At 41.0% G+C, this 15983-nt stretch overlaps 1 protein-coding gene across 1 annotated transcript in view; it reads left to right on the top strand.

Annotated features, from left to right (window-relative positions):
- Positions 1 to 15983, top strand: part of BCL3 (BCL3 transcription coactivator) — a 65146-nt gene that overhangs the window by 16267 nt on the left and 32896 nt on the right. Inside the window, exons 2-4 of the mRNA XM_082274408.1 lie at positions 3626 to 3734; positions 11326 to 11521; positions 14434 to 14522. Coding sequence (XP_082130534.1) covers positions 3626 to 3734; positions 11326 to 11521; positions 14434 to 14522 — 394 coding nt within the window. The remainder of the gene's footprint in view (positions 1 to 3625; positions 3735 to 11325; positions 11522 to 14433; positions 14523 to 15983) is intronic.

The following is a 15983-nucleotide window of genomic DNA, read 5'->3' as shown; positions in this document are numbered from 1 at the left end:
GCAGAGAAAGCCATGTGTGTTTGAGATTTGGGGTGCACACCCTAATGCAATTGGCTGCGCACACCTATGCATTGGGCATCACCATTGAGCCCTTTAGAAATGTAGTAGGTTCATCAACAAAATTTCAAAGAATGAGACTGTCTACCTGGGCACCCTGCTGACATACCTACTCTCCCCTGTTTTCTACCACACCAATTCCAACATCAAAATGGACCTGAGGGGGTGTACCTGGTACACCAGATATCACTGTTAAGCCCTCTGGAGACGTAGTGGGTTCATCAACTGAACGTCAAAGAAGAAGGGTGCCCACCTGAAGACCCCAATGATGTACCTACCCACCCCACTTTTGTATTACATCAATCCCGACATCAAGGATGCCAAATTACCTTAAGAATGTAAATATCAAGTCCTATTAGCTCTTACACTATAGTCAGTTAGATGCACGGAGTTGAGACAAAAAGAAATTCTGTCTATAGAGATGGTTGCAGGTTTACCAAAACCATTATGGGTTATGTCTTTTATACGAGTAATACGAGATACGAGTGAGGTAAGAAGCCAAAAAGCCCTCCATTAAAATGTTAATGTAAGCCTCAATGCAAAGAATAACCCCAATCCGAAATAGAATAACCATTTACTCCTAATACCTCAACATTCATTTAGCTTCTTTTTTATATAACTAAATCTGTCTTTATAATAGATTTTTGTAATGCCCTGCAGAGATAGATTGAAAGGAAGATGTACACAGCTCAGGTGGATCTATATCTACAATAATGGGTGCTGGACCTCGGATTGCCATCGGATAACAAGAACATGAAGAGAAAGTGGCCACACACCGAAACGATGACTTGATAGTAGCAAAGATTTATTGTACAAATCTGGATACAAGATGTTGGAGATACAACAACTTTAAAGCTTAGCCTATTACAGATTAACTGCAGTTCACAAATCGGACACTAGATGTCGCTATGGCTCAGTGATATGCTATGCATTTCTATGATGTGTTGTAATATCCTGTACACTGTACTGAACTTGTTGGTTATCTCTTCCTGACTGTTGTTCATATTACAATGAGGTGACATCTTTGATTTCTGTGTTATGTTCCAATAAAGAAGCCAGTTCCTGTTTACTCCACAATGTCTGATCTGAATGGACTCTGCTGCACCCAGTGATCACACTCTGCAACACAAGATACAACAGAGTGGAAATGATAGACGCGTTTCACACGACCAACAGCGTACTTGTTCACTAAGTGAACAAGCACACTGTTGGTCATCTACCATTTCCATTCTGTTGTACCTTGTATCCAGATATGTACAATAAATCTTTGCTACTAGTATCAAGTCATCGTTTCGGTGTGCGGCCATTTTCTCTTTATGTTACTGCAGAGCTAGATCTGCAGAAAACACTGTATGACAGCATTAAACACTACTGTCAATGTAAAACAGGGAGCTTACCGACAGTAGATGGCAGAAAAATGACCCCTTCAGCGTAGTGATGCTTCTTCATTGTCCAGTAAACAGGCTGAGAGGTGGTCAGTGACAAAATTGTATACCCCAACATCAGTGGAAACAATTTGGGTCACCAACCTGGTTATGTTGTCTGGCAAGGGCCTCTAAATTCTAAAAATAAAAAAAATGTGTGTTTAATTAAATTTAACATGTGTGCATTTTCATTTTTTAGCTATTTATCTAACATCTAGCCTAAAAGCCAAGGCATTTACATGTTCCTTTACCAGGTGTTCATCAGGTACATGTGTGTTTGCTATGCTGCCCCCTTTGTCTAAAAAAAAAAAATCCCCTTTTTTACATTGGGATTGATTTACTGAAACTGGAGAGTGAAAAATCTTGCGCAGTTCTGCATAGAAACCAATCAGCTTTCAGTTTATTTTTTCAAAGCTTAATTGAACAAGCTGAAGTTGAAAGCTCATTGGCTACCATGCACAGCTGCACCATATTTTTCACTCTCCAGTTTTAGTAAATCTACCCCATTGCATCTCTTGCTACACATATTTATGTATTCACAGGGCTTTTTTTTCTCCCAGAATAGGTACAAGTACTCCCCTCTTCTGAGTCACCCCTTGTCTCCACTCCCTACTCACCACCGAGCGCTGTCCATTGGTTCCACCCTCTGCCCACCTCCCAGTACCCCCCCTTTTAGAGAATACAGAACCAAGTATCATGTTGTGGTTCTAGATAATTTGTATGGAATTTGTTAATGATAACTAGAAAAGCAGAAAAATAAATCCCCTGGAATCAGCAACAATAGACCCCCCCCAACAATAGATCCCCCCAGCAGCAATAAATCTTCCCCTGCAACAATAGAAAAAAACTTAAAATAGATCCCCTGCAATCAGCAACAATAGACCCCCAACAACAATAGCCCCCCAGCAACAATAAATCCACCCCTGCAACCCTGCAACAATCGCCCCCCCCCCTCAATAAATCCTCCCCTGCAATAATAGCCCCCCAGTAACAATAGTTCCCCCAAGCAACAATAAATCCTCCACTGCAAAAAAAGCCCCACCCACAACAAAATGCTCGCCAGCAACAATATATTGACTCCAGCAACAATAGATCCCCCAGCAGCCAGCATCAATAGGCCCTTCAGCTCACTCCACTGGTCCCAGCACCCCTTTGCCATTGCATACACTCAGACCGGAGGTTCCGGAACTGCGTTCCCCCGCGTTCCCGCTGAAAAAAAGCCCTGTGTATTCCCTATTCTTTTCAGCACCATCTAATGGCCATATTGTAGTATTTTACTACTACCCATAAGAGAAAATAGCCTACAAACATTTGTTTTTGCCCAATTTGCACAGAAGGAATACAAATGTAACTTCACTGGACAAATGACTATGCATCTTTTTTTTTTTTTTTTTTAAATAGACCCCCAAGTTTTCCCTTTAAGTATTAACCTGGACAATGCATTAGCATGGCAGTTTTCAATTGATCTAAATTTTTTGCCATCCACCGGTAATCACACATTTGATCACTCATTGTTTATTAAAAACCTATAACAATTTTGTTGAAAGTGATCTTTGTCCCCACCAGGTCTAATCTAGGCAATTTTGATCCCAGCTCCCTAGGATTGTTTGAAGCCAAACATGTCTTTAAATGCTTTGCAATTTTGACAAAAAAAAAGTCCAGTGGCTCTATACAATTGTCATGTGTATGACCAACTTTACAGTTTTACTGTTCTCTGTGTGGGTGAAGGTCTGATACAACTGCAGTATGACACACAGTCCAACCTACCCCAGAAGGCCACCAATCGGCGCCTATGCCGTCGTCACGTGGGGTGGAACCCCCCCCCCCATACCTACTACTAGGTCCGGCGCCCCTAGTGAGCTAAAAAAAAATGTTTTTTCTCAATCTTTTTTTTCTTCTTTTTTTTTTGGGGGGGGGGGGGGCGACGCCCCTGCGCCCCCTATGGACAGGCCGCCACTGGCCACACGTTGCCTGAACTTAAAGTGAACTTGCGCTTTGCCCATGAAATCAGCAGTGCCTGGAATATTTCGGTTATTTGGCGCATCAAATTTGAAACAAACTATGATCCCTACACAAGGCTGCCAACTTGTTATGTGATTACTGTGCTCCATTGCTGACAGTATTCTCTACTTCTCCCTCTCTAGAGCGCTGCACATTGCTGTGGTCCATGAGAACATTTTAGCTGTTCAGCGGGTGATTTCACTGCTAAACCATGGGAGAATAAACCTGGATATACTGAATAACCTTAGGCAGGTAAGTGTCTGGCATCCAGTAAATATGTCACATAGCATCCTGTACATCTTCTTATCAGCCTCTATCTTGGTGGAACGATAAATGGACATTTTTTTTCATTACAACAACGGAGATGCAAAACAAGCATGAAACAGTTTTAAACAATATAGAAGTAGGTCAAAGGTCAGAAGGTGATAAGAAACAGGAGAAGGAGATAATAAACAGAAGGAGTTTACACGATCAGAAACAGTAGAAGAAGCTCAGGAGATCAAAAACAGGGGAAGGAGCTCAGGAGATCAGAAAAATAAGAAGGAGTTCAGAAGATCAAGAACAGGTGAAAGAGTTCAGGAGATTAGAAACAGGAGAAGGAGCTCAGGAGATCAGAAACACAGAAGGAGGACAATGGGAGAAGGAGATCAGAAACAGGAGGAGGAGCTCAGGAAAGCTAAAACAGGAAGAAGAGCTCAGGAAAGCTAAAACAGGAAGAAGAACTCAGGAGATCAGAAACCAGGGAAGGAGACCAGAAACCAGGGAAGGAGCCCAGGAGACCAGAAACCAGGGAAGGAGCCCAGGAGACCAGAAACCAGGGAAGGAGCCCAGGAGATCAGAAACAGGGAAAGGAGCTCAGGAGATCATAAATAGGAGAAGGGGATCCAAAACAGGAAAAGGAGTTCAGGAGATCAGAAACAGGAAAAGGAGTTCTGGAGATCCGAAACAGGAAAAGGAGTTCAGGAGATCAGAAACAGGAAAAGGAGTTCAGGAGATCCGAAACAAGAAATAGAGTTCAGGAGATCCGAAACAGAAAAAGAGTTCAGGAGATCAGAAACCGGAAAAGGAGTTCAGGAGATCCGAAACAAGAAATAGAGTTCAGGAGATCAGAAACAGGAAAAGGAGTTCAGGAGATCAGATACAGGAAAAGGAGTTCAGGAGATCAGAAACAGGAAAAGGAGTTCAGGAGATCAGAAACAAGAAATAGAGTTCAGGAGATCCGAAAACAAGAAAAGGAGTTCAGGAGATCAGAAACAGGAAATAGAGTTCAGGAGATCAGAAACAGGAAATAGAGTTCAGGAGATCAGAAACAAGAAAAGGAGTTCAGGAGATCAGAAACAGGAAAATGAGTTCAGGAGATCAGAAACAAGAAAATGAGTTCAGGAGATCAGAAACAAGAAAATGAGTTCAGGAGATCAGAAACAGGAAAAGGAGTTCAGGAGATCAGAAACAGGAAAGGAGTTCAGGAGATCAGAAACAGGAAAAGGAGTTCAGGAGATCAGAAACAGGAAAGGAGTTCAGGAGATCAGAAACAGGAAAAGGAGTTCAGGAGATCCGAAACAGGAAAAGGAGTTCAGGAGATCCGAAACAGGAAAAGGAGTTCAGGAGATCAGAAACAGGAAAAGAGTTCAGGAGATCAGAAACAGGAAAAGGAGTTCAGGAGATCCGAAACAAGAAAAGAATACTGTACTGTCAGAATACTGTTGACAATGACAAGTTTTACAATGTATTTCAAAGTCATATGTTTATGCTTTTTTGTCATCTTAAAATGTAATTTTTTTGCAAATGATTTATGAAGGGACTTTTGGCCTATGACAGGTACCCTTTAAAATTACTGATCACCTCTGCAATAAATTGTAAAACGTTTTTTTTTCCAAGGCATTTTACATTTCTTCTAACCTCATTTTCCACAACACTAACAACCATGTAAAAAAAAAAAAAAAGATTTAACGTGTATACACCACATCGGTGATTAATATATGTAACTGCTCTTTGTAGTTAGTTTAGTGTTTTTTGCTCTTGCTGGAAGTCATGTGACTCGGGGGATCCCCCCTCTCTGTTTTCTATTCACTTCCTCCTGACCTCTTCTGCAGAACTGTGTCTGAGACTCACTCGTACGTGGACAGCGAGCAAACTGATGTAACACAGGCGGTCTTCATCATATAAACAGATATTCTGCAGTTTCTTAATCCAGAGCTGCAGTCATTTTCATTTTTATTTATATACTCGTGAAATGTATCAGCTTTTTGTATACAATCTTGTAGCTGTGTGTTAAAGTGAACCTCTGACTTGCTAATGCAGTGCAAAGCAATGAGTTCATTACAGTGGCCAGGCTGTTGACCGGTCTTTCCCAAACTTTTCAACACAAAGGAACTCTTGAAAAAACTTTCCAGTCTCAGGAAACCCCTGCTAAAGATTACTATATCTACAACTCATCATACATTAGTGTGATGGTCAGTGGGACGAATGCTCCTTACATTTGTGGTCATTGGGAAGAATTACCCCCTTACAAGCTAAAAAGATCAATAGTGTTAATGGGAACTTATCTGAGAGGCAGAAATTGCTCATTGCTCAAGGAACCCCTAGCAACCTCTGGAGGAACCCTAGGATTTCATAGAACCCTGGTTGAGAAACCCTGATATGGACATTCAAGTGTTGACATATCCTTAACAAATAGCAATTGTGCTCATGCACATGGGCAGAGAGGCACACACCACCAGAATTCAGAGTGTTTCTACAGTATGTCTGAAAGTCTCTGGGCTGGTAAGGTACCATCCCAACATTGAGGGCATTTGGCCTGGCATTTTTCAGGAAGTGGGGAGTGGGGCTGCATTGCCCCTCCCTTTTCTTTAGGGGGGTTCCCACGTCTTTAAAGAGGCTATATGCCATTTTTTTGTTTTTTCCTTATGTATTTCTCCAAAGCATTTGGCTTCTTTGGTTAAGGATTTGAGGGGGGTTGCAGTCTTAGTGCCCCCCTCCCTTTCTTGGCCATCCAGGCTGTGCATGCCTGGATAAGGGTCTGGTATGGATCTAAGGGGGATCTCACACTAAATGACGAGTGTGGGGGTTCCCCCTTAAAATCCAGACCCCTATCTAGGCATGCATCATGGCCAGGAAAGGACAGCAAATGTGTCTGCTCCCTCCCTTTGGAAGAGACATTTACACTGACCAATCATGTCCCTGGTAAAAATGGTGATCAATGTAAATGCCCCTGTTACATTGGTGACCATCGTATTAACTCTGACTACATTAATGGTTAGTGAAGTATTCAGTATTACAGCGGAAGTAAGTATAAATACCCCTGTTACAGCAAGGTTGCATGGCTGGAGAAGGGTAGGGTATAGGTTTTGTTGGGGACCCCATGCCTTTTTTTGCCTGGGGTTTGCCTCAAACTGATTTAAACTTTGAGGAGGGCCCTATGCCTTTTTTTGCCTGGGGTCTCCCTCAAACTGATATAAACTTTGAGGGGGCCCTATGCCTTTTTTTGTTGTGTCTATTTTTTTTCAGGACATATGGCATGCTATGGTTTAGGAGTTGGAGGGAGGTACACACTCAGTGCGTACACTCCCTTTCCTGGCCACCCAGGCTGTGCATGCCCGCAGAAGGGTCTAGTATAGATATTGAGGGGCATCTCACACTAAAAGAGGAGTGTAGGGTTCCCCCCTTAAAATCCATGCCAGATTCCTATCCAGGCATGCATCCTGGCCAGGATAGGAAGGGAGAAGCAAGTGTGTGCCCCACTTCCTCTTAAACCATACCAGGTAACATTCCCCCCAAAGTTGGGAGGGTGCATTTTGTTGGGGACCCTATGCCTTCATTCAATCATCGGCAAGGCATTTAGTATCCATGTTGATGGGAACAATGGGCTCCTAGCAACATCCCTGGCCTGGTGAATGGGGGGGGGGGGGGTCTGCAGGTGATGGAGGGGGCTTATCAAAATATGTACCCCTTATTATTCAATAACTAAAAGAAAATGTAAATAGGAAATACTAATATCCACACCACTTTATTAAAAAGAAGAACAAAAGGTCCCCACAAACACAATGACCTCGTAACAACAACCCTCTGCCATCACTTCTCACGTTGGAAATGACAGCCCCAGGTCAACTGATGAATCTAAAATAACTGGCTGGGGATGCTGACTGACATAATTGACTAAATATGACCATACATGGTTACCAACGTCACCCAGTATGTCTGCTGGCTCGTTTACAATTTGAAACGGCAGCCAGCTGGAAGCTGTCATTTAGTGGTGGTGGTAATATTGCCACTATTAGACCCCTTTCACATCAGGTTCACCTGTCAGTTTTTCAGGGAGACCTAATTGGCTGCTCCATTTACCCCTATGGGGCAGTGGATGTCAGCGATGACATGTCCGCTGACACCTGCTGCTATCCGATCCAATTCTGCCCATGAAATCTAGAAGGATGGTAACCCTATTTTCCATCTGTCTGGAGGATCGGATCAGATGGGATCAGATGAAAATGGACAGGCAGTCCATTTTCATCCAATCTCCCCATAGAATACAGCAGGACTCTGATAGGTCCGTCACAGCACAGTAAGCGGAGATGGACCTGTTATCCTCCTGCTCAGCGGGGATCAATGGATCGATCCCCCACTGAGCAAAGATGAGTCCGTTGGACGAAACGCCCAAGTGAAAGGATCCTAAAAGTAACTTCTACTAAATATATGGATGGGTGGACGAACAGACCAAATCTGTATTTCCTTTAGAGCTTATAACACCAGGTACATTGGCCTGTATATCATAAAGCTGAATAACAATGTAGCCTGTCTGCATCTTTGTGCATCACAACGCATGGTTCTGCATGTCACCACAGTCCGTCACAATGCGATACAGTGCATAGACTTAAAGAAAGTTGAGTTTTTTTGATAAAAGTAAACAGTGTGATGTGTTGCAACCACTCATTGCATCACCCCTTTATTACCCCTACACAGCATACATTAGCGTGGGGGCTGATATGAACAAGCCCTAAGTTTATGCAGAAAATGTTAAACATTTTCCATTATTGGGTGTGTGTAAAAAAAAGCAACATTCACTTTCTGAGTAAATGTTCTTTGAAATAAACAAGGGTTAAACCCTTCACCACACAACACCTCTTCACACTACGAGAACAGGGGAATCCAAACTCAATCACCCACACATGTACTCACTGAAAGTGCTGTAGATTGTTTGCCTATTACTGATTGGAAGGGCACTTATAAAAAAAAAAACTGTTAAAGTAAACAAGGGGCTCCGAAGCAGAAATGAGGTTTGGGGCCCTGCACTAGCTATAATGATCATTATTTGCCATGATGACCATTATTTTCAGTAATGAGGGCCAATGAGAGCAAAAAATAACTGAATTGTAATATTAAGTAACAAATACATTGACCACTAATGCCCCAGATATAATGGCTGCCTGGGTAGGTCCCCCCCCCCCCAGTACATTGGTGGCTAGTGAAGAATACTCCTTTTAAATCGATGGTAAGTTAGCATCTCCTGTAAGGAGGGGACACTTACACTGATCACCAATGTCCCTGGTATAATGGTGGTCAATGTAAAAGACGGTTACATTGGTGGGCTTGTAGAATACTCCCATTATATTATTGGTCAGTGAAGTATCCAGTGTTACAATGGAGGTAAGTAAAAATGCCCCTGTTACAATGGCGGAAGGGGCACCATTGGTATCAATGAGGTAATAATATTATATTGGTGTTAGTGGGTAAAGAACCCCTTATCGTTGGTGTAAGTGGATGAATAGTCCCCTATTATTGGTGTTAGTGGATAAAGAACCCCCTATTGTTGGTGTAGGTGTAAGTGGATGAATTGTCAGCTATTATTGGTGTTAGTGGGTAAAGAACCCCCTATTGTTGGTGTAGGTGTAAGTGGATGAATTGTCCCCTATTATTGGTATTATTGGTGTTAGTGGCAGTAAAGTCCCCTATTATTGGTATTAGTTGCTGAAGAGTCCCCTATTATTGTTGTTAGTGGCTGAAAAACCCCTATTTTTTGTAAATGCGGGTGAAAAGCCCCAATTAATGGTGTTTGTGGGTGAAGTGCCCCTTATTATTGGTGTTTTGTAGATGAAGAACCCCCTATTATTGGTGTTTCTAGGTGAAGAACCCCCCCTATTATTGGTGTTTGTGGCTGAAGAGCCCCCTATTATTGGTGTTAGTGGCTGAAGAACCCCGTATTATTAGTGTTAGTGGCTGAAGAGCCCCCTATTATTGGTCTTAGTGGCTAAAGAGCACCCTATTATTGGTATTTGTGGGTGAAAAAAACCCTATTATTGGTGTTAGTGGCTGGTTAACCCCCTATTATTTGTATTTTGTGGTAAAGGGCCCTAGTTCAGTGATGGCTAACCTTGGCACCCCAGATGTTTTGGAACTACATTTCCCATGATGTTCAACTACACTGGGGTGCCAAGGTTCGCCATCACTGCCCTAGTTCATTGGTGCTCTGTGGTTAATAGAACCCCCTATTATTAGTGTTAGTGGCTGAAGAGCCCCCTATTATTGGTGTTAGTGGCTGAAGAACCCCCTATTATTGGTGTTAGTGGCTAAAGAGCACCCTATTATTGGTGTTAGTGGCTAAAGAGCACCCTATTATTGGTGTTAGTGGCTAAAGAGCACCCTATTATTGGTGTTAGTGGCTAAAGAGCACCCTATTATTGGTGTTTGTGGGTGAAAACCCCTATTATTGGTGTTAGTGGCTGGTTAACCCCCTATTATTGGTGTTTGTGGGTGAAAAAACCCTATTATTGGTGTTAGTGGCTGGTTAACCCCCTATTATTGGTGTTTTGTGGTAAAGGGCCCTAGTTCAGTGATGGCGAACCTTGGCACCCCAGATGTTTTGGAACTACATTTCCCATGATGTTCAACTACACTGGGGTGCCAAGGTTCGCCATCACTGCCCTAGTTCATTGGTGCTCTGTGGTTACTTACCTCCAAAACAAACACCACAGGAGATGCTGATGCTTGCTCTGGGTTTCTGGGGCCCATTACATATGTATGGGAGGGGCAATAATGGGACCACTATGGTGAAGTCATAAGCCTTTCTGCAGTTTGAAAAAAAAAAAACACAAAAAGATATTCATTTCTCATTGGACAGATTTCCTTTCACTTCCTGTTTCATAGTCACCTAAACAAATAAAGAGTATGAATATAGGGACACAAAGCAATAATAACCCTATAGGGTTACTAACCTTCACCTACTCTACCAAAAACTGAAAAAAAAACAGTATTGGTCAGAGATACAGTTTAATGTAATTGTGCTTTTTCTATTTATTGTGAAACTATTTGCAGACAGATAATTTAAAGGTGACAGCTGCTGCTGTTACCACCAATTTAACCAAAAATGATGTGGTTTTTAGTTAGAGTTCCTTTTAGCATATGTGTTTATAATTTTTAATTATTATTATTTATAAAGTATAAAAAAAAAATATTTTTAAGGGGTCTATTAAAAAAAAAAAAAATGGTGTACAAATGTCCCAGCAATGTGCATATCCATCTCAAATAAACGCTTGTAACATGTCTAATATATATAATTCCTATAATTGTCAGCTCCATCTAGTGATCATAATGTGGTATGTTCCTGAAATATTTCAATCAGTAACATATATCTCATAATGATCACTAGATGGAGCTGATGATCAAAAGAATTACTGTATTAGACAAATTACAGGGATTATCACAGCTATTACATTTTATAAATAGACCCCCTGTGTGTTTTTATTTCCTAAATTCTCCGGTAGAAATGGTCCCAGTCAAAAAGGACCAAATGGAATTTGAAAATTCTTTTTCTGAGCACTTTGACACCACATTTTATTTTGTTCTATCTCAGACGCCCCTCCATCTTGCGGTGATCACAAATCAGCCAGACCTTGTTGGCCTCCTACTAGAACATGGATCCTCGCCCAGCATTCAAGACCGTAACGGACAGACTTGTGTTCATTTAGCGTGTGAATATGGAAGTATTGCCTGCCTAGAGGTTCTGATGAGAGCTGAAATCAAAGACTTGGAGGCCACCAATTATGAGGGTAAGAGATTATGTCAAAAAATGTCAGAAAATTTAATTTATAATATTGTCTTTTATTGAATAACTAGTCAGTGGGCTTATTTGGTTAGGCAGTGCACATACCATTGGTCCAATAATCCTTGGAAACCAATTCGTTTTCATATTTCTCTGACCGGAATTCAGAAAGTAGACTAACATAGGTTACTGCATGTTGCATGACACTGTCATCTTGGACATGTAGGACAAGGAGACAGTGTATTTGGAAAAGCCATCCCTGACCCTCTCATATTCATTTTACCTATGCTCCCTTCCAGCTGTTTGATCCTCAGCAGCCTGTGCTGAGACCAAAGGAACCAATCATGGTCAAGTGACAGTGCTTAGGCCTAGCTATTGGCTGGTGGGTCTGGCACGTTACACAGGAGCAGGTCACATGGGAGGAGCAAGGAGGTGAATACACTGGAGTCAGGAGCCCTTTCCAGAGGCAATGTCATTTTGCCTTGCAATATTTTGGAGGTTTGTTGATCCGATTAAGTTGTCTGTGAAAACTGAAATAAGAAAAAATATAAAAAAAATATTAAAATTGGCAATGTGAATGCCTTAGCATGAATAATCCCCATAATGTGTCCGATATGTTTAAATCCTATGATCAGTAGCTGTATCTAGTGGCTACAATGCTGCATTTTCCTGATGGAACAATTTCATGAAAATATTGCATTATGGCCACTAGATGGTGTTGGGGACTTTCAGAACCGGACAGCTGGAGAACTCCCTACGAGGCCTCGGGAACGCACAGAGACTTCTGAGATTGGTAATGGTGTTTTCATGCTGTATATTCTTCTCTATTTTTTATGCAACTATGCTTGATTCATAGTCATAACATCTTGTTTGTTCGGATATGTCTGACTCTGCAGAAATAATATTACATGAGAACATCTTGATTGATAAGTTTGTTGAGGGAATATTCTAACTTGTGTAGTATGCCAAAACATATCATGCGACCGTGAGTCATAGTGAAACCAAACCCCTTATTGATAAATCAATCTCTCTATTGTTCAAATTGTATACATGCTCGGGACATTTCCTGAAATAAACGAACATGCTTTGACTCTACTTTATTGTCGGAAGTCTATGTGTGTTCCCGAGGCCTCATAGTCCAGTACCCGAGGCCACTGGTTCTAAAAGTCCCCAACAGATGGAGCTGACAATCATAGGAAATAAACATATTAGAAACATTATGGGGATTATTTTTGATAGCTATGCAATGGCTGAGATATTTACACAGCCATTTTTTTTTATATAGACTCCATAGTGTTTTTTTTTTCTACTCAGAATTTGATCCTGGGCTCAATGCTAGTTAAAGCCATATTCGCTGTGCATAGCGATTACCAGTAAACTGACACTGGGAGACATACTGGAAATTCAAATAAAACACTTCCTGAAAAATGTCCACACAAATATTAACTACTTCATGATCCCATAAAGTGGTTGTAAACCATTACCTATACCCAGTGAAGTGACTGGCCCTAAAGGAGTTGTAAAGTCAAAAGGTTTTTTTATCTTAACCACTTCTGGACCGGAAGATTTAGGGGAAGGGGTTAACATTATGGGTGATCAAGGGGTTAAATGTGAGCCTAGGGGAGTGATTCTAACTGTGGGGGGCGTGTTAAATAAACAAATAAATAAAAAGAAAGGAAATAATTGGTGAAAACTGGAGAAAATAATCTACAGCTACCTAAAAAGGCAAAATATAAAAGCAGCAGGAGACACGAGTCATTTAAAATAAAATACAATCTTTTTTATACAATAAAATAAAGATTATATATATATTTTTTAACTCTTGTCTCCTCTGCTGTGCCGCTATAGTCCGCCTTTTTAGGTAGCTGAAGACTATTTTCTCCAGTTTTCACCTTTTTTTATCTACATATCCTGGATGAGGCCAAAAAGTCTCCTTTTTTTTTGTATTAAATAAATAAAAAAAATCTCCATGTACTCAATCCTATACTTACAGCTGATCTAGAGGAAGGCAAAAATTTCTACAGTGGGGAAAAATAAATTCCTTCCTGATCCCACAGAAGGCAATCGGATATTTGCTGGATCGATTTTCTCTGATGTTAATACATTTAAGAATTTGTGAAAAAGTATTTATGACTATTTATTATTATTATTATTATTTATGACATTTAAAAAATATACTGCATACTGCATATCTGTAAAATAAATAAATAAATAAATGTATCAGGATTATGTTTATAAGAATGTAGTTGGAAAAAAATATAAATACCTGTAATAAACCTGCAGCAAGGAAAGTTAGAACTCTTATCTAATTGTTCTTGGAACTCGGAAAGTACCAAAGCCATTGCTTCAGTAAAGAAGCCAGGCAGGGGCGAGTCAGGAACTGATGCTGCCCTTGGTGGCCATTTTTGTCGCCCCCTAGTGTAACAGGTGCAGCGGCCGGGTGGAGAACGCTGAGCCTGTGGTTTTAAATTGCATTACTAAGGCTGGCCATACATGTTCAATATTCTTATACAATTTTTCTTTAGAGTTACCAAAAAACATATAAGGTCAAAACTAAACAACTTTCAATTGTATCCAATTAGGCAGGCCATAGTTTTAGATAAATCTAAAGGAAAATTGTACAAGAAAATTGAACATGTATGGCCACCCTAAGCTGCACTAAGAATGGAGTTTCAGGTATGATCTCAGTGCTGCCCCCTGCTGTGCCTCCATTAATATAAATGAAGGTGGCCTGGCTTCAAGGCCAAGCTTCCCATGAGCCTTACTCGATTGGCATCATTGGCGGCACAGTCCGGAAGTCAGGCAGCCATCATTTTCAGGAGATCAGCGATGGCACCTTTGATAGTATTCCTATAAGAATTTTCTTTATCTGTCTTCTCTCTGTGACACTAAACTTTTGCATTTTGTCTCCTCCTTTAGGTATGACCGCATTGCACATAGCTGTCAGTACAGAACGCAGGGACCTAACGCTTTGTTTGCTGAAGCACGGAGCTGATGTGAACGCAGTGGTACGATGCTGTTTATGGGGAATCAAACCCAACTGGATTTTAATTTGCTTTCAAAATGTTTTTTAAAAAAAATTAAGCTGCATGAATTTTTTTACTGCTTACTATACTACGAAAACGCACACAGTAATGGAGGGTTTCAACACACGCAATTCAACACAACAACACATTAATAACACAATGCTAATTTCCACTGCGCTAGCAGCAAATACTAGAATTTTCACAATTCTGACCACAATAGACCTCCATTTCGTGTACAAAAACTCCTCTGAGGATAGGCAGCTCAGGCCACGGAGGGGGGGGGGGGAGGGGTTATACATCAAGAACAAAGAAATGGCTTAGATGCTGGGACCTAGCCCCCTATACAACTTCTAACAGATCCCATGGGTTCCTTTCGCCTAGAAATCTGGAGGGCTGTACAATTGTATCACTTTCTGCACTCCTTACCCCTTCCAAGTCCTTTTCGTCGCCAAATTACCTCGTTAGAGGAAATATGTATTGACAAGGGCATTTTGCCCCACACACTTTCTTTTTTTTTTTACACACTTTCAAAGATGTATGCTCTTCTTGTAACCCCACCTGGGGAATACCATACACCGTTCCTTGACAAATGGCAGGTAGAGCTAGGTCGAAATTTTTAGCAACACTCAGAGGGACAACAATATTCCATTCTCTTTGAAATCTTTGATCTGTACAAAATTTCAAAAAACGAATTTTATGATTCTTAATAGATGGTATTATAGCCTTGCTCTTTTATATAACTATTTTTCAACTACCGCTGACACATTGTTACATACCTTGTCCCAAACTGACCAGTTTTTGGAAAGATGTCCGTAGAGTAACTAAAATATTTACAGATTATGCGGTTCCGGACGATCCAGGTTTTTTCCTCCCACATATCCACCAAGGAATAAAAAAAAACCATAATGCCATTAAATCTTGTATTCCCCTTACCTGGAAAAGTACGCAACCTCCATCCATCAGAGTTTTGCTCCTGAAAGTTGAAGGTTTAATTTAGACGGAGGACTTGGTCCTCACATCACAACACAAATGAGAAGTGTACTCCAAAACATGGAACCTGTGGAATATGTTGATCTATTCTGAGCTGGGCCCTGTGGAATAAGAGGATACCTTGCACCCTCCCTTGGATCAAACCGACAATACCCCCTCCATCCTCCTCCCCCCCCCCCACCCACAACTCCTAGGCCCCTTTCTACTCTCATTTTCTCTCCCACTTTTTTAATTCTTGCCTCTTTGTTTAAAACATGCAAAAATTATTAGGGCAGTACCCCTTTTCCCAACAACAGAGCTATTTCAGAGTGTTCAATTGGTGTCATGCTAAGTAGTTTCTGAGTGTAAGTAAGGTAACTACTTAGAGATCGCTCTGGAATTGTTTCTCATTGCTATTCAAGTTAACAAAATTGTAGTGTGTAGGTCTTTGGCATGATTGTTATCTGATGTTAT

This window comes from Pelophylax lessonae (genome assembly GCF_965119305.1).
Source record: "Pelophylax lessonae genome assembly, chromosome: 12".
NCBI classification, from domain to species: domain Eukaryota; kingdom Metazoa; phylum Chordata; class Amphibia; order Anura; family Ranidae; genus Pelophylax; species Pelophylax lessonae.
This window is presented reverse-complemented; position numbering and strand designations above follow the sequence as displayed.